Genomic DNA, 23,163 nt, shown 5'->3' on the forward strand with positions numbered 1-23,163 from the left:
TGCAGAACCTTTGAAGATATCCGTGTGCTGTATGTTTTTAAGGTGACATTCTAGATAAATGGGCTGCCTTAAAGCAAGCAAGTGCCATATGTTAATCAGCTTACAGTAACACACAGCAATGAGCAGGTGAAAAGGGGCCCTAGAAATCACCTGGGGCTTCACAAATGAAAGTAAATGAAAAACTCTCAGTGCTCAATTTTATCCCCCTGGAGTTACAAATGAAGACGGTATCTGTTGTACTCCAGACACTATAAATACACAAGAAAATAGTGGGAAGTCAGCCATGAAAAATAGAGAGAGACTTTATTTTTTATACATTATATGGAATAATTTTTACTCAAATACATAATTAAGTATAACTTTCAGCCCAACATCCTTAGGATCACTGTGATCTCATTACCCGGATTGGTTCTCAGGTTCTCTGACTAGAGCGAGGAGTCGGTCCAGCTTGGCCACTTCCACCTCAGGACCTTTCTGGACTTCCTGTCCTTTCTTCTCCTGAAAACCAGAAAACAGACATCAGTTACAAATGTGTCCTGATCACTGATTTCCACTCAGGACACAGAAGGGTTAAAGAGAAAATAAAAAGGCGCCCTTTTCAATGACCACAGTACAGAGAATCACCAATTTGCATTCAAGTTTCATTTTTATAAAGTCCTTCAAAGAACCTCTTAATGTTTACAGCAGTTGAAATTGACAATCTCAATGTATTTTTGTCGGTCTGCCATCTGTGGATGCAATGCTATAATAACGCAATCATTTCCTTCTCCTGAAAAGCAGTTTTTATTGAGCATTTGGCCCCCATCCTCTCCTCTATTATATTTGTCATCTTCTTTCATTTCCCATTTTGTGTTTTCCTTTGAGACTGAAGACCACCAACGGCCTCCAATCAGAAAATTGTTATTCAGACCCGACCCTTGTTATTCTCCTGGACCCAGATAGCGGGCACTTCCATTAGGGTCATGTCATACTAGCAACTCTATAGCAAAGATTTGTAGCAGCTGTATCTCTCTTCTGACTTCTTCTGCTGATTTATAGATGGGTACAGAAAAGCCGTTGTAACTGACTACAATTCTTTTCTATGCATAAAGGGACAGAAGGTCCATAAGACATCATCAACGTTAACATCAATCATCAATATTAACCGATTGCCGACTGCCGCACGACCATATACTGTATATATACGTCACTTGCCTGTCACTTCCTTGTGAGCCAATAGCGGGCGAGCGCGCGCCCGCCACGGCTTGTTCACAGGGAAGTCAGTGCGTGTGACCAGCGGACCCAATGTCCGCCGGTCACACGGCGATCGTTGGTGGAGAGGGAGAAAGGCAGGCGGCTGATGTAAACAAGCCGCCTGTCATTCTCCCCTGTGTAGGAATGGTGATCATATGGTTCTACTATGTAGGACCGTTGATCACTGTTCCTACAGTAGTAGCCACAGCCAATCACAGTAAAAAGCACGCCCCTAGGGACACACTTAACCCCTCCTTCCCCAATAAAGTTAACCCCTTCCCTGCCAGTGTCATTTTGCAGTAACAGTGCATATGTATAGCACTGATTACTGTAGAAATGTCACTGGTAACCCCAAAAGTGTCAAAAATGTCAGTCAAGGGTCCGATCTGTCCGCCGCAATGTCGCAGTACCGCAAAAAAAATCGCAGATCGCCGCCATTACGTGCTAAAAAAAAACACCAAAAATGACAGAAATCTTTCCCTGAGTTAGTAAACGCAATAACTTTTGCACAAACCAATCAAAATACGCTTTTTGCATTTTTTTTTTTCCAAACATATGTAGCAGAAAACAAATTGGCCAAAAATGTTAAAAAAATTTTGATTTTTACATTTTTTTTGGGGGGGGGGGGGGAATTTCATATAAAAAAATGTGAAAAATATTGTTATTTTTGCAAAATTTACGCTCTTTTTTTGTTAAAATCGCACAGGTGATCGAATACCACCAAAAGAAAGCTCTGTTTGTGGGAAAAAAGGACGTCAAATTCGTTTAGGTACAGCGTCACACGACCGCGCAATTGTCCGTTAAAGTCACACAGTAAAAAAATCGCAAAAAAAAAACCCTAGTCAGGAAGGGGGTAAAATCTTCCGGGGCTTAAGTGGTTAAAAGTATCAAAAAATGCTTTATTGAGAAACAATAATAATTATACAAAAAAAATCACACTACCACCATATGAACAGTTAAAAAATGACAACGTTGTGAAGGACTCGGGTAACTACCACTAACACTCATCCATCCACTCGCAAACAATAATGTATGGATGTATTAGCAACACAGAGATCCCAAGCTATAAGGAAAGTAACTATAACTCCACACAAGCAACGGTGGCTCAATAACAGGGGGATCAGTATAGCATTCTGTGGATCAGTTAGTGCAAACCATATGGATAGATTACAGGTGGATCAAACCGATTAAAGATCTCACCACTCCCCGAGGTTCCCAGACTGTGTAGGACTCTCCAGCTATCTTCACAGGGGGAATGATCCCACTCCCAGCACCAGACGCTGTGATCTCCATGTGCACTTCCTTGATCAAGCCGCGGCTCACTTCCTGCTGAAGGTGGGGTGTCGGTAGAAGGTCAACTGAGTCCAAACATCTCCAACGTGATGATGTCATGCTGACGCGTTTCACGTGTCTTCGGAGCCAAAGAAGCTCACAACGAGTGAAACACGTCAACATGTTTGGACTCGGTTGAGCTTTTTCTGACACCTCACCTTCAGCAGGAAGTGAACCACGGCTTGATCAAGGAAGTGCACACAGAGATCACAGCACCTGGTGCTGGAAGTGTAGGGAGCGGGATCATTCCCCCTGTGAAGATAGCTGGAGTCCAGTGTAAACTACATGGTCTGGGATACTCAGGGGGTGGTGAGATCTACTGGGACTTTATCCTCTAGGGTCCATATACCTATACATAAAATCCCTGCTGTTGTTTTCACTCTACCTTCATATCCTTATGATTCCAGAGCGGTGTAAATGGCAAACCGGTGCACCCTGCAACTGCAATGTGTGTATATTGGGACACAAGAAACAGGACATTTCATTCCTATTTAGTTACTATCTTGATCTACTACCTAATTCATCCTCTCTTACACACCAGTGCTCAGCTTTGCAGCTCATCCCTATCCCAGTTCACGGCCTTACAGATATATTCCATACCTGTTATGGTTATTGATATACAAGAGACTGGTTAATAACCCTGGGACTGCTATCGGTTTGATCCACCTGTAATCAATCTATCTACAGTATCTCACAAAAGTGAGTACACCCCTCACATTTTTGTAAATATTTTATTCTATCTTTTCATGTGACAACACTGAAGAAATGACACTTTGCTACAATGTAAAGTAGTGAGTGTACAGCTTGTATAACAGTGTAAATTTGCTGTCCCCTCAAAATAACTGAGCCCAAAGTGTTAATATTTTCTGTGGCCACCATTATTTTCCAGCACTGCCTTAACCCTCTTGGGCATGGAGTTCACCAGAGCTTCACAGGTTGTCACTGGAGTCCTCTTCCACCCCTCTATGACGACATCACAGAGCTGGTGGATGTTAGAGACCTTATATTCCTCCACCTTTCATTTGAGGATGCCCCACAGATGCCCAATAGGGTTTAGGTCTGGAGACATGCTTGGCCAGTCCATCACCTTTACCCTCAGCTTCTTTAGCAAGGCAGTGGTCTTCTTGGAAGTGTGTTTGGTATCATGTTGGAATACTGCCCTGTGGCCCAGTCTCTGAAGGGAGGGGATCATGCTCTGCTTCAGTATGTCACAGTACATGTTGGCATTCATGGTTCCCTCAATGAACTGTATCTCCCCAGTGCCGGCAGCACTCATGCAGCCCCAGACCATGACACTCCCACCACCATGCTTGACTGTAGGCAAAACACACTTGTCTTTGTACTCCTCACCTGGTTGTCTCATCAGACCACAGGACATGGTTCCAGTAATCCATGTCCTTAGTCTGCTTGTCTTCAGCAAACTGTTTGTGGTCTTTCTTGTGCATCATCTTTAGAAGAGGCTTCCTTCTGGGATGACAGCCATGCAGACCAATTTGATGCAGTGTGCGGAGTATGGTCTGAGCACTGACAGGCTGACCCCCCACCCCTTCAACCTCTGCAGCAATGCTGACAGCACTCATACGTCTATTTCCCAAAGACAACCTCTGGATATGACGCTGAGCACATGCACTCAACTTCTTTGGTCGACCATGGCGAGGCCTGTTCTGAGTGGAACCTGTACTGTTCAACCGCTGTATGGTCTTGGTCACTGTGCTAAAGTTTCAGGGTCTTGGCAATCTTCTTATAGCCTAGGCCAGTGATGGCAAACCTTGGCACCCCAGATGTTTTGGAACTACATTTCCCATGATGCTCAGCTTAACTGCAGAGTGCATGAGCATCATGGGAAATGTAGTTTCAAAACACCTGGGGTGCCAAGGTTCGCCATCACTGGCCTAGGCCATCTTTATGTAGAGCAGCAATTCTTTTTTTTCAGATCCTCAGAGCGTTCTTTGCCATGAGGTGCCATGTTGAACTTCCAGTGCCCAGTATGAGAGAGTGAGAGCGATAACACCAGATTTAACACACCTGCTTCCCATTCACACCTGAGACCTTGTAACACTAACGAGTCACATGACACCGGGGAGAGAAAATGGCTAATTGGGTACAATTTTGACATTTTCACTTAGGGGTGTACTCACTTTTGTTGCCAGCAGTTTAGACATTAATGGCTGTGTGTTGAGTTATTTTGAGGGGACAGCAAATTTACACTGTTATACAAGCTGTACACTCACTACTTTACATTGTAGCAAAGTGTCATTTCTTCAGTGTTGTCACATGAAAAGATACAATAAAATATTTACAAAAATTGGAGGGGTGTACTCACTTTTGTGAGATACTGTATATGGTTTGCATGCACTGATCTGCGGAACACTATACTGATCCCCCTGTTATTGAGCCACCGTTGCCCGTGTGGAGTCATAGCTACTTATAGCTTGGGATCGCTGTGTTGCTAATATATCCATATATTTTTGCTTGCGAGTGGATGGATGAGTGTTAGTGGTAGCTACCTGAGTCATTGACAACATTGTCATTTTTTAACTGGTCATATGGTGGTAAGTGTGATTTTTGTATAATTAATATTGTTTCTCAATAAAGCATTTCTTGATACTTTAAATATCGGTTGTTCCTCGTTGATGATGTCTTGATCTGTAGACCAGGGATCCTCAAACTATGGCCCTCCAACTATGGCCCTCCAACTATGGCCCTCCAACTATGGCCCTCCAGGTGTTGCGGAACTACACATCCCACAAGGCATTGTAAAACTCTGACATTCACAGACATGACTAGGCATGATGGGAATTGTAGTTCCTGAACAACTGGAGGGCCATAGTTTGAAGACCCCTGATTTAGAGGAACACACTCCCCTTCGCTTACGGAAGCATATGGAGTGACGGTATATACTGTATTGATCCTAGGGCTGGATTGTTAATTTCTATCCGTAGATGGAAGGGGAGCTCTATTTTATTATTTATTATATTATTATATTTTTATTATTATTATATTTTTATTATTATTATATTATTTATTTTTATTATTATTATATTATTATATTATTTATTATTTAACTATTTTATTTTTCTGTTTACCATATACAATTCTTTTCTAGGCAGCTACAAACCTCTGGTATGTGGTGGTCATCCAGGGTTGCATTGGATAACATGAGTAGCTATAAAGGTGGAGATTCTTTCGTTTTCAACGTGGAAAAAAGTAAAATCACTCAGCAACCAAGTAACAGTATTTGGCCAAACTTTGAAGGACATCTGACCATTGAGCACATATATATATATGATCTTGTTGGACATCCCCAGGGCCGGGACAAGGGGTCAGTGGGAAGGGGAGCTGCCCTGGGCACAGCGGAGCAAGGGGAGAATGGACACAGGGCAGTAAATCCATTTTACGCCATGCATTAAAAGTGGGGGAGGGGTTGCAGTTCCACATTCTTGCCCTGGGAGTTAGATGAACCTGTCCCAGTACTGGACATCCCATTCCAAAACCATGGCCATTATTATGGATTTGGCCCACTTTTGCTAATATAAATGCCCCCTTCCTTCTAGAAAAACTTCCCTCAAGATTTTGTAGAGTGTTTCTGGGAATTCTGCTCATTCAAACAAAACAATATTTGTGACATGCTATCGGCATTCCAATTCACCTGCAGGGTATTCAACAGAGTTGAGGTCAGGGTTCTGTGAAGGCCACTTGAGTTCTTCCACAGCAAACTCCTCAAACCACGTCTTTATAAAGCCGACTTTGTGCCGACCACTAGAACTCCTTCACACCAAACTCAAACCTTGTCTTTTTGGAGCTGGCTTTGTGCAGACCAAAAGAGTTCCTTCACATAAAACTCATCAACAATGTTTTTATGGATCTAGCCTTGTGCAGACCACTTGAGGTCCTTCACACCAAACTCATCAAACCATGTCTATATGGAGCTGGCTTTGTGCAGACCACTAGAGTTCCTTAAAGCGGAGTTCCGGCCACAAAATCGACCTAATTGATTTTGGGGCCATCCGCTTGCTATTTTTACATAGTTACATAGTAGGTGAGGTTGAATAAAGACAATAGTCCATCCAGTTCAACCTGTGTAGGTGTGTGTGGCTGTAATCATCTCTTATACCCCTGAATGTTCTGATCCTTGAGATGTACGTCTAAGAGTCTTTTGAAAGCAACCATACTACCCGTATTTGATACCTGAAAAACAAATGGGTAGTTACGATTTATTTTTTTTTACTTACCTTATTATTGAAGAAAATATACTCACCTTTCCTTCCACTTCCTCCCTCTGCGGCCGCGGCCCACGCCGTCACTTCCTGTCCCGCAATGCGTCCTGGGAGCTCTTACTCATCACTCCCAGGATGCAATGGGCAGTGATGTAGGCGGCCGGCCACTGCTCTCATCGCGTTATTTGCAAACAGGAAATAACGCAATGATAGGCATCCCTATACTATGCCGATCGCATAGTACTGGGCATGTGCGAGATTTCGCGCTGCGTTCACCGGCCCCCCTCCATCTCGAACCAGGAAGCAGGGCATCCATTTACACACAGCGGCTTCAGGGGAACCCGGACAAAGATGGCGGCGCTCAGTCAGGACACATTTTATAAAGTAAGATTTTATAATTGCCAATCAATTACTATACTGTAAAAAAATTGATTAGTTGATGTATGAAGGGGGGGGGGGGGTGACAGTTTGGGAAGTATTGATTAAAAAAAAAACGATTCTGTGGCCGGAACTCCGCTTTAAAGCCAAACTCATCAAACCATGTCTATATGGGGCCGACTGTGTAAAACACTTGAATTCCTTTACACCAAACTGGCTAAGCCAGGAATTCCCAAATTACGGCCCTGCAGCTGTTGCAGAACTACACATCCCATGAGGCATTGTAAAACTCTGACATTCACAGACATGACCAGGCATTATGGGAAATGTAGTTCCTGAAAAACTGCAGGACCATAGTTTGGGAATCCCTGGGCTAAGCCATGTCTTCATGAAGCTGGCTTTATGCACAGGGTCGTGTACAGAGATGTATAGTAACTAAGTAGAACTACTTCACTACTGTACTTAAGTACCGAAAGGCGGTATCTGTACTTTCCTAGAGTAGAATTTTTTTTCTCCTACTTCCACTTTTACATCATCATTTTTTTTTTTTGCTGCATAGTTACTCGTTACTATTATAAAAATTACCACTGCCAGAACAGTAGATGGCAGGTTTCATGAAGCTCAAAACATGTGTATTATCAGCGCATACGAAAATAAATGCTACTGTATGTATAAATAAAAGCTGCGTTTGAAATAATAAAAAACAATATGATGTTCAAACTTTTGATTTCTTTCTTTAATAACTACATAACACAGTACTTGTACTTTTACTTTCAGTACTTGAGTAGCAATTTTTTTTTTCAAAACTACTGGTACTTTTACTTTCAGTACTTGAGTAGCAAAATTTAACCACTTAAGCCCCGGAGGATTTGGCTGCTAAAAGACCAGGGGGTATTTTGCGATTCGGCACTGCGTGACTTTAACGGACAATTGCGCGGTCGTGCGACGCTGTACCTAAACGAATTTGACGTCCTTTTTTTCCCACAAACAGAGCTTTCTTTTGGTGGTATTTGATCACCTGTGCGATTTTTTGATCATGCGCTATAAACAAAAAAAAGAGCGTAAAGTTTGCAAAAATAACAATATTTTTCACATTTTTTTATATGAAATTCCCCCAAAAAAATGTAAAAATCAAAATTTTTTAACATTTTCGGCCAATTTGTTTTATGCTACATATGTTTGGTAAAAAAAAATCGCAAAAAGCGTATTTTGATTGGTTTGCGCAAAAGTTATCGCGTTTACTAACAAAGGGAAAGATTTTTGTCATTTTTGGTGTTTTTTTTTTTTAAAGCGTAATGGCGGTGAACTGCGATTTTTTTTGCGGTACTGCGACATTGCGGCGGACAGATCGGACCCTTGACTGACATTTTTGACACTTTTGGGGGTACCAGTGACATTTCTACAGTAATCAGTGCTATACATATGCACTGTTACTGCAAAATGACACTGGCAGGGAAGGGATTAACTTTATTGGGGAAGGAGGGGTTAAGTGTGTCCCTAGGGGCGTGATTCTAACTGTGATTGGCTGTGGCTTGAGCTGTAGAAACAGTGATCAACGGTCCTACATAGTAGAACCGTATGATCACAGTTTCTACACAGGGGAGAATGACAGGCGGCTTGTTTACACAAGCTGCCTGACTTTCTCCCTCTCCCCCGACGATCGCTGAGTGACCGGCGGACATCGGGTCCACCGGTCACACGCGGGGGGGGGGTCCGTGACCACGCGGGAGCGCGCCACCAGCGGCGCGCGCTCGCTCCCCAGCGGCTCACAGGCTAGTGACGTACCCCTACGTCACTCTGCCTGTGAGGGGCTGACTGCCGCAGTATATGTACTTGCGGCAGTCGGCAAGTGGTTAAAAAAAAACTACTTGCAATACTCAAGTACAAAAAATGTTGAATACTTTAGTACTTCTACTCAAGTCACTTTTTGATCGAGCACTTGTACTTTTACTCAAGTATGGGTTTCGAGTACTTTATACAACTCTGGTCGTGTAGTAGCGTTATCACAGGGCTGGAAGCACACAATTGTCTGAAATGTCTTTGTAGGCTATAGTATTATCAGTACCTTTCACTGGGAACACCTAAACTCAATCATTTGGAGGGGGATTAACATACTTTTGGCCATACAGTGTGACCTTCCAGTCAAACACAAACAATCACTAAGCAGGAGCTCAGATCAGATTCAGCAAACTAGGACAATAAAAATGCTGACTGCATCATTTGTGGCGCTTTTCCACTGCATGGAACCGTACCGGTTCGGCACGCTTTTGTGCTTTCCCACTGCTGGTACCGCATGGTATAGGGTCGGAACGGTTCGGTACGGTACGGTATAGGTTTGCTTTTCCACTGCATGGAGCCGAACGGTACGGTACAGCTCTGAAAAAAACAGTACCTACTCGATTGTGGTTCCAACAACAGGTACCAAACTGGTACCATATCCCACAATCCTTTGCATGCAGTCACTACTAGCCACTGATTGGTCAGAGAATCCCACCCACCCCGTTGTTATCCCACCCACTTAACTTTAGTACTACTTTAGTGGAAAAGCAAACCTATACCGTACCGTACCGAACCGTTCGGACACTATACCATGCGGTACCAGCAGTGGAAAAGCAAACCGGGCCAAGCAGGGCCGAGTAGAGCCGAGCCGGTACTAGCCGGTACTTGCAGTGGAAAAGTGCCATTGGATGAGCGTTATTTATGCATTCAAAAGCAGTTCTACTCATGCTGAACTACAACTTGTTGTTGTGGCCATAGATGGATAGAAATTCAGCAGGTTCAGTAGGGCCGATTTCAATCCATCTATGGATGTTCCCGTTAATGAGAAGTTGATCTAACGGTTAGTTTCTCAATGAACTGTCTTGTTGGAAATCATTGCTTTGATCACCGCTGCTGCCAAAGAGCATGTATTCTGACTGCAGAGGAGTCTCGCTGTCAGAATACGAGAATTCCCACATTCCCCTTCAATGGTGGATGGGGGAATTGGTCAAGTTTTTTCTAAAAAAACCTAAACCCTATATGGCCAGCTTTAGTGTTCAGGTTAGAATTAACCCTAACCCAGGGCACTGGTCTCATCTGGCAAAAAAAAACATACTGTATTCGTATTTTGTTTGACCTTGAATTGCGATTGCGTTAAGTTGGTGGTATGAATGAGCCCCCATTGTTTCATTGAGATTTCTCATCTTAACTATCTCTAGGAATCTGGAGATTGACTTTATTTCATAACTGCCCAATCAATAAAGTGACCCAGAGACACAAGATGGCAGTCAAAAGAAATGAATGATTTGGCGTTTTGATCGAAGAAAGATCGGCGGTAGGAAATTTCTTTCTTAGGAAACATCACCAGGAATTTCAGTTTCATTGATGGAATTTTTGTTTTTTTCAACTTTTAGACTTTCAGTCTCCAGCTGCCAATCTCAAATCTTCCCTCTGGCTGGTGACAATGGGGAGCTCAGATAGTTTTCACTGCAGATAAATGTGGGGTTTGGAGCAGTGAGGGCTCTGAGAAGGCGGACGGGACACGGCTATGTACAGTATCTCACAAAAGTGAGTACACCCCTCACATTTTTGTAAATATTTTATTCTATCTTTTCATGTGACAACACTGAAGAAATGACACTTTGCTACAATGTAAAGTAGTGAGTGTACAGCTTGTATAACAGTGTAAATTTACTGTCCCCTCAAAATAACTCAACACACATCCATTAATGTCTAAACTGCTGGCAACAAAAGTGAGTATATCACTAAGTGAAAATATCCAAATTGGGCCCAATTAGCCATTTTCCCTCCCCAATGTCATGTGATTCATTAGTGTTACAAGGTCTCAGGTGTGAATGGGGAGCAGGTGTGTTACATTTGGTGTTATCGCTCTCACTCTCTCATACTGGTCACTGGAAGTTCATCATGGCACCTCATAGCAAATAACTCTCTGAGGATCTGAAAAAAAAAAAAGAATTGTTGCTCTACATAAAGATGGCCTAGGGTATAAGAAGATTGCCAAGACCCTGAAACTGAGCTGCAGCATGGTGGCCAAGACCATACAGCGGTTTAACAGGACAGGTTCTGCTCAGAAAAGGCCTTGCAATGGTCGACTAAAGAAGTTGAGTGCACGTGCTCAGCGTCATATCCAGAGGTTTCTTTGGGAAATAGACATATGAGTGCTGCCAGCATTGCTGCAGAGGTTGAAGGGGTGGGGGGTCAGCCTGTCAGTGCTCAGACCATACGCCGCACACTGCATCAAATTGGTCTGCATGGCTGTCGTCCCAGAAGGAAGCCTCTTCTAAAGATGATGCACAAGAAAGTCCACAAACAGTTTGCTGAAGACAAGCAGACTAAGGACATGGATTACTGGAACCATGTCCTGTGGTCTGATGAGACCAAGATAAACTTATTTGGTTCAGATGGTGTCAAGCGTGTGTGGAGGCAACCAGGTGAGGAGTACAAAGACAAGTGTGTCTTGCCTACAGTCAAGCATGGTGGTGGGAGTGTCATGGTCTGGGGCTGCATGAGTGCTGCCGGCACTGGGGAGATACAGTTCATTGAGGGAACCATGAATGCCAACATGTACTGTGACATACTGAAGCAGAGCATGATCCCCTCCCTTTGGAGACTGGGCCTCAGGGCAGTATTCCAACATGATAATGACCCCCAAACACACCTCCAAGACGACCACTGCCTTGCTAAAGAAGCTGAGGGTAAAGGTGATGGACTGGCCAAGCATGTCTCCAGACCTAAACCCTATTGAGCATCTGTGGGGCATCCTCAAATGGAAGGTTGAGGAGCGCAAGGTCTCTAACATCCACCAGCTCTGTGATGTCATCATGGAGGAGTGGAAGAGGACTCCAGTGGCAACCTGTGAAGCTCTGGGGAACTCCATGCCCAAGAGGGTTAAGGCAGTGTTGGAAAATAATGGTGACCACACAAATATTGACACTTTGGGCCCAATTTGGACATTTTGACTTAGGGGTGTACTCACTTTTGTTGCCAGCGGTTTAGACATTAATGGCGGTGTGTTGAGTTATTTTGAGGGGACAGCAAATTTACACTGTTATACAAGCTGTACACTCACTACTTTACATTGTAGCAAAGTGTCATTTCTTCAGTGTTGTCACATGAAAAGATAGCATAAAATATTTACAAAAATGTGAGGGGTGTACTGACTTTTGTGAGATACTGTAGGTCAGATATTGGAGCGGCGTGCTGTAATGGCAGGTTTACTCCACGATGAAGACATGATGGGATGAGAAGAAAGGCCTCATTAATCACAGCCCGCTGGACTCACTCTCTGCACACACAAAGCTCTCAGCTGGTGCTTCTATAATAACACACAGCCCCGGGGCCAGCGCCGTCACACTACTCCTTATACAGAGATTCTGGGTGTTCTGCAGAGAGATGGGGGGGGGGGCAACGCGCTGCGTCCTCCCAGGAGTGCTCTCGTTAACTCTTTGTAACCCCCCTCATATTAACCGACACAGGGGGCTCATTTATCAAGTGCTACAGAATGGCTCCAAAAAATCTACAGAGCAGCGTTATCCTCCCGTGGATATTCTGGAATTACACTTTGGCACCTTGTTTCTAGAAATAGGAATATGGGAACTACACGATGTGGCCAAGATTGTGGACACCTGACCATCACACCTACTATATGGTAGAACGTATGTGGACCCTTCTCCCAATGATGGCGTTTAGGTGCCTCCAGTGAAGGATACGGTATATATTACATCATACAAGGACGTTGTAGACAATTGTGCTCTTCCAACCTTGTGATAACAGTTTAACTTCTTAACCACTTAAGCCCCGGAGGATTTGGCTGCTTAAAGACCAGGGGGTATTTTGCGATTCGATACTGCGTGACTTTAACAGATGATTGCGCAGTCGTGCGACGCTGTACCTAAACAAATTTGGCGTCCTCTTTTTCCCCACAAACAGAGCTTTCTTTTGGTGGTATTTGATCACCTGTGCGATTTTTACTTTTTGTGCTATAAACAAAAAAAAGAGCATACATTTTGCAAAAATAACAATATTTTTCACATTTTTTTATATGAAATTGCCCCCAAAAAATGTAAAAATCTTAATTTTTTAACATTTTTGGCCAATTTGTTTTATGCTACATATGTTTGGTAAAAAAAAATCGCAAAAAGCGTATTTTGATTGGTTTGGCGCAAAAGTTATCGCGTTTACTAACAAAGGGAAAGATTTTTGTCATTTTTGTTGTTTTTTTTTTCATGCGTAATGGCGGCGATCTGCGATTTTTTTTGCAGTACTGCGACATTGCGGCGGACAGATCGGACCCTTGACTGACATTCTTGGGGTTACCAGTGACATTTCTACAGTAATCAGTGCTATACATATGCACTGTTACTGTAAAATTACACTGGCAGTGAAGGGGTTAACTTTATTTGAGAGGGAGGGGCTGTGTGTGTCCCTAGGGGCGTGATTCTAACTGTGATTGGCTGTGGCTTGAGCTGTAGAAACCGTGATCAACGGTCCTACATAGTAGAACCGTGTGATCACAGTTTCTACACAGGGGAGAATGACAGGCGGCTTGTTTACACAAGCCGCCTGACTTTCTCCCTCTCCACCGACGATCGCTGAGTGAGCGGCGGACATCGGGTCCGCCGGTCACACGCGCGGGGGGGTCCGTGAACACGCGGGAGCGCGCCGCCGCCGGCGCGCGCTCGCTCCCCAGAGTCTCACAGGCTAGTGACGTACCGGTGCGTCACTCTGCCTGTGAGGGGCTGACCGCCGCAGTATATGTACTTGCGGCGGTCGGCAAGTGGTTAAGGACCACCAGCCTACATTGAACTGCGGATAGGTCGTCCCATCCCCACGAGTGGGCAGAGTGAAAAACGCTGGGGGTGTGGCCTGGCAGGGGTCCAGGCTTAGACTGCCATTCACCATCATACAGCAGGTCTTGACTTGAGCCTCGTACGCACGCAACAATTGTTGGCCGACCGATCGGCCGTCTTTTGTCCAGTGTTGTTGTGTTGGTTGAAATGTGCTCTAGACTGCACACGAATTTTCTCGGCCAACAACAACCAACTTCAGAAGTGATGTCATGTGATGGTTGACTTTCCGTGTGTTTTTTCTTCTCTGAGCATGCCCAGTCTTGCTCATCAGATTTTTGTCTGCCGAAATCTGTACTGACTGACGGAAAATCGGCCGTTCTGTTGACGGCCAACAAAAATTTTAAAGCATGTACACCAGATTTTGTTCGGCCGAAAAGTCGCAGTCGGTTGTCGGAAGCATCATACTAACAAGCCGAAAATCGGCCGATCGGACGTTGGAGGAAAATTCACGTCCAACTATCGATGCGTGTGTACGAGGCATTAGTGCTCTGGATTGAGACGCACACTATACACACACTATTGAGTACACACTATAGAGGGATATGCTTTGTTCACGTTTCATGTCTGATGTTTATAGTATAGTAGAAAAAGTTTTTAGATCACTATTAGCCTATAAAGTATATGGGTTTTGCCGTCGTCCCTAAAGAGTTTGTGTGTGGGGGTTGGTACCTCAGGCCAAGTTTGGTGGGACTTTTTAGGCAAGTATAAGTATTTTCCAGGATATCTTTAGATAAAACAACGAATATTTAATATCTTGAATATGATACAGGTAAGTACGTTTTGTGAATGTTTGGGTGATAGACCCAAGTGAAAGAGTGTCCAAAGTCAGAAAATTATGTGACATATGTGAAAATCGGTGACAATTTCGGATAATCTCAGTAGAGATTTCTCCTGCGTTTGTCCCTACGCGTTTCGGCTTCCTCTGCCTTTAAAGATATCCTGGAAAATACTTATACTTGCCTAAAAAGTCCCACCAAACTTGGCCTGAGGTACCAACCCCCACACATAGAAGTATAGTAGAAGCTTCCCAAAGGGGACAATGGTTCCTATGAACACCTGGCAGAGATTCTAACCCCTCTCCGCTTCATTCAAATCTCACAAAAGTTGGCTGAAGTTCCAGTTTTAGAGTAACAGATATTATTACAATTATCATGAAGAAATACATTTTATTGTTTAACATTTCTTTTTCATTAGATAAATACAAAATTCTGTATATAATTACTCCACATATACCACTTGCAGCCTGAGATGCATTGTTGTACAGACTCAAAAAACCGACCAACAGAAATGAGAGTAGGAGAGATCAGATTAAACAGACTGCATAATAACTCATCAGAAGAACATGCCCCTCCCCTAACAGTGATGGGCTAGTCCAGTGATGGTGAACCTTGGCACCCCAGATGTTTTGGAAACTACATTTCCCATGATGCTCATGAACTCTGCAGTGTAGTTGGGCATCATGGGAAATGTAGTTCCAAAAGATCTGGGGTGCCAAGGTTTGCCATCTCTGGGCTAGTCAGTTACAGATAGGCTGCCAAAACACCTGCAGTCAGACCTCGTTTTCCATCAGTCAGGAATGCAGCAGCAGGCTGTCCCCACCCCCGTCCATTCCCACCAGGGAGCCTCAGTATCCCTATAATATAAAACGCATTTCATGGCAGGCTAAACAAGGTTCCTATTTCTATAAAATCCAGGAGTCACATGGCGCTTTACTAGCAGAGGGAGTCATGAAACGTCTATTTATGATAATTGGTGTCTGTTTGGTAAATAGCGCAGATGTGGCGGTCTGGTGACGCCATTGTCTCGTCTTCTCAATGATGACGACTGCATTAAACAGAATAAAAGCCAGTGATTGGGCCATTAATACAGCACCTGCCCGATGAATGACAGACGCTCTATTTGTGGAATCGGCGTTTGGATATATATTGGAGAATGAGACATATCAGAGGAAGAGGAACGTATTCTCTGTGAATGCCAAGCGTCACCATGATAAGGACGGTATACACTTACCAGACACTTTATTAGGTACACCTGTTCAATTGCTTGGTAACAAAATTTGCTAATCAGCCAATCACATGGCAGCAACTCAATGCAATTAGGCATCTAGACGTGGTGAAGATGACTTGCTGAAGTTTAAACCAAGCATCAGATTGGGGAAGAAAGGTGATTTACGTGACCTTGAACGTGGCATGGTTGGTGGTGCCAGACAGGCTGGTCTGAGTATTTCAAAAACTGCTGATCTACTGGGATTTTCACACACAACCATCTCTCGGGATTACAGAGAATGGTGGGAAAAAGAGAAAATATCCAGTGAGCAGAAGTTGTGTGGAGGAAAATGGCTTGTAGAGGTCAGAGGAGAATGGGAAGACTGGTTCCAGATGATAGAAAGGCAACAGTAACTCAAATAACCACTGGTTACATCCAAGGTATGCAGAATGCCATCTCTGACCGCACAATACATCCAACCTTGAAGCAGATGAGCTACGCCCGGCACAGGTGTCAAACTGGCGGCCCTCCAGCTGTTGCAGAACTACAAATCCCATGAGATATTGCAAGGCTGACAGTTACAAGCATGACTCCCACAGGCAGAGGCATGATGGGACTTGTAGTTCCGCAACAGCTGGAGGGCCATCAGTTTGACACCCCTCCCCGGGCGCAGAAGACCACACCGGGTGCCACTCCTGTCAGCTAAGAACAGGAAACTGAGGCTACAATTCGCACAGGATCACCAAAAGTGGACAATAGAAGATTGGAAAAACGTTGCCTTGTCTGATGAGTCTCCATTTCAGCTGAGACATTCAGTTGGTAGGGTCAGAATTTGGTGCAAACAACATGAAAGAATGGATCCATCCTGCCTTGTGTCACCGGTTCAGGCTGGTGGTGGTGTAATGGTGTGGGGAATATTTTCTTGGCACACTTTGGACCCCTTAGTACCAATTGAGCATTGTTTAACCACTTTAGCTCCGCTCACTGTGCCTCTACTGCGGCACAGTGGCTCGTTCCCGTCCAGCGACGTAGACATACGTCGCTGGACTCCTCCCCTTATGGGCGGCGCTCGCACGCCGCCGGAGGCTCGCTCCCACTGTATTCAGTCACAGCGGGAGTCGGGCCAGGGGAGGAGCGGCGGTGATCACCGCCGCTCTTCCCCGATCGTCGGGGAATCGAGTGTAGAGATCCGTCTGCTTGTGTAAACAAAGCGGGCGGATCTCCTCAGTGACAAGGAGTGACAGATCGGAGTGTTCAGCATAGCTGAACCCTGGATCTGTCCCTGTGTCTCTGAGTCCCCTCCCCCCACACACTTCAGTAAGCACCAGGCATACATTAACCCCTCCCTCTCCAATAAAATTAACCCCTTCCCTGCCAGTGTCATTATTACAGTAACAGTGCATATTAATAGCACTGATTACTGTAGTCACTGGTTCCCCCAAAAGTGTCAAAAATGTCAGTCAAGGGTCCGATCTGTCCGCCGCAATGTCGCAGTCCCGCAAAAAAAAAATCGCAGATCGCCACCATTACTCGTTAAAAAAAAAAAAAAACACCAAAAATGACAGAAATTTTTCCCTTAGTTAGTAAACGCAATAACTTTTGCGCAAACCAATCAAAATACGCTTATTGTGAATTTTTTTACCAAACATATGTAACAGAAAACAAATTGGCCAAAAATTTTAAAAAATTTTGATTTTTACATTTGATCATGATCAAATACCACCAAAAGAAAGCTCTGTTTGTGGGGAAAAAAGGACTTAAATTTCGCTTGGGTACGGCGTCGCACGACCGCGCAATTGTCAGTTAAAGTCGCACAGTGCCGAATCGCAAAAAGTGGCCTGGACGTAAGACAGCAAAATCCTCCGGTGGTAAAGTGGTTAAACACCATGGCCTACCTGAGTATTGTTGCTGACCATGTCCATCCCTTTATGACTACAATGTCCCCATCTTCTGATGGCTCCTTCCAGCAGGATAATGCACCATGTCACAAAGCTCCAATCATCTCACCACTGGTTTCTTCACCATGACAATGAGGTCACTGTACCCCAATGGCCTCCACACTCACCAGATCCGGTCACTGTACTCCAATGGCCTCCACACTCACCAGATCCTGTCACTGTACTCCAATGGCCTCCACACTCACCAGATCCGGTCACTGTACCCCAATGGCCTCCACACTCACCAGATCCGGTCACTGTACTCCAATGGCCTCCACACTCACCAGATCCGGTCACTGTACTCCAATGGCCTCCACACTCACCAGATCCTGTCACTGTACTCCAATGGCCTCCACACTCACCACATCTCATCCAATAGAGCACCTCTGAGATGTGGTGGAACTGGAGATTGGCATCATGGATGTGCAGCTGACAAATCTGCAGCAACTGTGTGATGCTATTGTGTCACTGTGGAGCAAAATGTTCCAACACCTTGTTGTATCTATGCCACAAAGAATGAAGGCAGTTCTGAAGGTAAAAGGGGGTCAAACCCGGTCCTGGCAAGGTGTATCTAATAAAGTGGCAGGTGAGTGTATACCTTCATAGAGCTGGTCACTCCAGCAACCAGAGATCCAGGTGTAACCCAATCTAGACCACAGCGTCTGGGAAAAGCCAGCACTGAAATGTAGACAGGCGTCAGATGCTGGGAAGAAAGGTCATTTCCTCTGTCATTTGACAATGTTTGAGCCTAGTGATTGACTGTTAGACCCACACAGGGTCACATGATCCCCTGTATCCGGGTCTGAGACAAAGGTGCCACAGCTCTGGTAAGGTGCATTTTAGCAGGTTGGGGGGCCCTTGGCAAAAATACGGAGCCGGGGTTCAGACCTTTGTGTGTCAGGAAAGTTGCAGGTTTTCCCAACAGGCAGAGAAACGCGCTGCCATTCAGCAGACACACAGCAGCATCATCAATTGTTGATGGCAGACCCACACTTCTGAAAAGGAGCAGCATTTTTACAGGTGCCAAACTGCCATATGGCACGTTTTGGGATACAGTGCAGTGTCATCACTCACAGTCAAGCTGAATAGAATTTGAAATCAATACTTAAAAAAGCGTTGTTCAATCCCTGAAGAAGGGGGAGTGCTTTACCGAAACGCGTTGTATCTGTGAGACAAACATTTGTACAAGGCGATCCTAACCACACACCCAGAAATACTTATTCCGGGGCAGTGGCATCAGTCACAGTCAAGCTGAATAGAATCTGATATAAATACTTGTGTACTGTCCCATTTGGGGCCCCTGAGACACACAGTATTGCCCCCCCCCCCCCGGTACCTTCTATCACTACAAGGACACATTTATACAGTATCTCACAAAAGTAAGTACACCCCTACCATTTTTGTAAATATTTTATTCTATCTTTTCATGTGACAACACTGAAGAAATGACTCTTTGCTACAATGTAAAGTAGTGAGTGTACAGCTTGTATAACAGTGTAAATTTACTGTCCCTTCAAAATAACTCAACACACAGCCATTAATGTCTAAACCTCTGGCAACAAAAGTGAGTACACCCCTAAGTGAAAATGTCCAAATTGGGCCCAAAGTGTCAAATATTTGTGTGGCCACCATTATTTTCCATCACTGCCTTAACCCTCTTGGGCATGGAGTTCAGCAGAGCGTCACAGGTTGCCACCGGAGTCCTCTTCCACTCCTCCATGATGACATCACAGAGCTGGTGGATGTTAGAGACCTTGCACTCCTCTACCTTCCGTTTTAAGATGCCCCACAGATGCTCAATAGGGTTTAGGTCTGGAGACATGCTTGGCCAGTCCATCACCTTTACCCTCAGCTTCTTTAGCAAGGCAGTGGTCGCCTTGGAGGTGTTTGGGGTCGTTATGTTGGAATACTGCCTTGCAGCCCAGTCTCTGAAGGGAGGGGATCATGCTCTGCTTCAGTATGTCACAGTACATGTTAGCATTCATGGTTCCCTCAATGAACTGTAGCTCCTCAGTGCCGGCAGCACTCATGCAGCCCCAGACCATGACACTCCCACCATCATGCTTGTCTGCAGGCAAGACACACTTGTCTTTGTACTCCTCACCTGGTTGCCCCCACACACGCTTGGCACCATCTGAACCAAATACGTTTATCTTGGTCTCATCAGACCACAGGAGATGGTTCCAGTAATCCATGTCCTTAGTCTGCTTGTCTTCAGCAAACTGTTTGCAGACTTTCTTGTGCATCATCTTTAGAAGAGGCTTCCTTCTGGGATGACAGCCATGCAGACCAATTTGATGCAGTGTGCGGCGTATGGTCTGAGCACTGACAGGCTGACCCCCCACCCCTTCAACCTCTGCAGCAATGCTGGCAGCACTCATACATCTATTTCCCAAAGACAACCTCGGGATATGATGCTGAGCACGTGCACTCAACTTCTTTGGTCAAACACGGCGAGGCCTGTTCTAATGAAACCTGTCCTGTTAAACTGCTGTATGGTCTTGGCCACCAACCTGCAGCTCAGTTTCAGGGTATTGGCAATCTTCTTAAAGCCTAGGGCATCTTTATGTAGAGCAACAATTCTTTTTTTCAGATCCTCAGAGAGTTCTTTGCCATGAGGTGCCATGTTGAACTTCCAGTGACCAGTATGAGAGAGTGAGAGCGATAACACCAAATTTACCACACCTGAGACCTTGTAACACTAACGAGTCACATGACTGAGGGGAGGGGAAATGGCTAATTGGGCCTATTTTGGACATTTTCTCTTGGTGTACTCACTTTTGTTGCCAGCAGTTTAGACATTAATGGCTGTGTGTTGAGTTATTTTGAGGGGACAGCAAATTTACACTGTTATACAAGCTGTACACTCACTACTTTACATTGTAGCAAAGTGTCATTTCTTCAGTGTTGTCACAATAAAAGATAGAATAAAATATTTACAAAAATGTGAGGGGTGTACTTACTTTTGCGAGATACTGTATATAGAAGAAGAGACATTACACCAGTAGGAAGGCTTTCCTGACCATGCAGAGCCCAGGTTATCATCTACACGCGGCCTGTCATTAGACATCAGGGGGTTCTTTGGAATACGGTGTGGGAGGGGCCATGGCGGACGCTATCTCCGCACACATTGCAATACTGCTGCTGTGTCTGGATGGGAGTTTATAGGCCGATAGCAAGAAAATTGTCTTTTCCTGACACGGAGGGAATTGTGCGTGAAATTACAGTGTTTTATCTGTCACTCCAGCGGACGCAGCAGATCTGAGCGTTACAGAATGGGTCGGGGAATGTCACCTGGAGACGAGGCGGGATGACATCGGAGGATGGTTGTCACACAAGGACAATGGGAAGGTGACATTCCTCACCGGTAATTCCAATCTCCTTCCATGTCCCAGATCTGCATGGCGGGTCTAGGGGGCTTATTATCCAGAATGGTGAAACGTTCTGCTGATGTGATCAGCAAAATCTTTTTTAATTGTTTATTTTCACCTTTAAAAAATGAGCGGATTTATTACTTTATAAAGCTCGGATCACATCTATGAGGGTCGGACACTCGTGCAAAATCGCGTTCTTTCCCCGCACACAGAAAACGCTTTTTAATTGTAATGGCGTCACCGCTCATCTGCCAACACACATGCCAAACTGTATGGGGGTGTTTTTTTTTTTTTTTTAGAAGAGTCTGGGACTTCTTTTCCACCGTTCTTGTGAATAGGGTAGCCCAAAGAAATGAAGGCGCATGCAAATGCCATTGCCCCCCCGCCCACCCTAAGTGCCATTTGTAGGTGTGAACCAAACCCAAGTTTCTGACATTATTTCCAGTGGAAAATATACCTCGCCCTGCCCCTTCCCTTCCCTCTTAACTCACATTGCCCCTTCTCTTGTCCCTTTGCCTTGATGCATTTAAAAGGTGCCCCCCCCCCCCATCCCCAGCTTAGTGGCACCTGAAGGTGTGAACCAAATTTTACTTTCTGACATTTCCAGTGGAAAAATTTCCCTTGCCTTGCCCCTTTCCTTATGCCTTACCTCTTCCTTTACCTTGCCCCTTCCCTTACTTCTTTTCTCTTCCGTTGCCTTTTTCCTTCCACTGCCCCTTCTCTTACCTTGCCCTTTTCCTTACCCCTTGCCTTGCCAATTCCCTTGACCCCTTGCCTTACCCCTTCCTATGCCTCTTCCTTTACGTTGCCCCTTTCCTTACCCCTTGCCTTGCCAATTCCCTTGACCCCTTGCCTTACCCCTTCCTATGCCTCTTCCTTTACGTTGCCCCTTTCCTTACCCCTTTTCTCTTTCGTTGCCTTGCCCCTTCCACTGCCCCTTCCCTTACCTTGCCTTGCCCCTTCTCTTACCTCTTCCTTTACCGTGCCCCTTCCCTTACCCCTTTTCTCTTCTGTTGCCTTGCCCCTTCCCTTACCTCTTCCTTTACCTTGCCCCTTCCCTTACTTCTTTTCTCTTCCGTTGCCTTTTTCCTTCCACTGCCCCTTCTCTTACCTTGCCCTTTTCCTTACCCCTTGCCTTACCCCTTCCTATGCCTCTTCCTTTACGTTGCCCCTTTCCTTACCCCTTTTCTCTTTCGTTGCCTTGCCCCTTCCACTGCCTCTTCCCTTACCTTGCCCCTTCCCTCACCTCTTGCCTTGCCCCTTCCCTTACCTCTTCCTTTACCGTGCCCCTTCCCTTACCCCTTTTCTCTTCTGTTGCCTTGCCCCTTCCCTTACCTCTTCCTTTACCTTGCCCCTTCCCTTACTTCTTTTCTCTTCTGTTGCCTTGTTCCTTCCACTGCCCCTTCCCTTACCTTGCGCCTTCCCCTTACCTTGCCCATTCCCTTGCCTTGCCCTTTTCCTTACCACTTGCCTTGCCAATTAACTTACCCCTTCCCTCACCTTGCCTCTTCCCTCACCCCTTCCCTTGCCTCTTCCCTTCCCTATTCTGTTGCCTTGCCCCTTCCCTTACCTCTTCGGTTACCCATTGCCTTGCCCCTTCCTTTACATTGCCCCTTTCCTTACCCCTTTTCTCTTCCGTTGCCTTGCCCCTTCCACTGCCCCTTACCTTGCCTTACTCCTTCCCTTACCCCTTCCCTTGCCCCTTCCCTTGCCCCTTCCCTCACCTCTTCCTTTACCTTGCCCCTTCCCTTACTTCTTTTCTCTTCTGTTACCTTGTTCCTTCCACTGCCCCTTCCCTTGCCTTGCCCCTTCCCTTACCTTGCCCCATCCCTTACCCCTTTTCTCTTCTGTTGCCTTG

At 45.2% G+C, this 23,163-nt stretch overlaps 1 protein-coding gene across 1 annotated transcript in view; it reads right to left on the reverse strand.

The window, feature by feature from the left end:
* Positions 1-277: 277 nt before the first annotated feature.
* Positions 278-23,163, reverse strand: part of DNAI1 (dynein axonemal intermediate chain 1) — a 259,805-nt gene continuing 236,919 nt past the window's right edge. The window contains exon 21 of the mRNA XM_082243034.1: positions 278-498. Within this exon, the coding sequence (XP_082099160.1) occupies positions 397-498 (102 nt within the window). The 3' untranslated portion in view covers positions 278-396. The remainder of the gene's footprint in view (positions 499-23,163) is intronic.

The sequence above is a fragment of the Pelophylax lessonae genome, assembly GCF_965119305.1.
Source record: "Pelophylax lessonae genome assembly, chromosome: 1".
Classification (NCBI taxonomy): domain Eukaryota; kingdom Metazoa; phylum Chordata; class Amphibia; order Anura; family Ranidae; genus Pelophylax; species Pelophylax lessonae.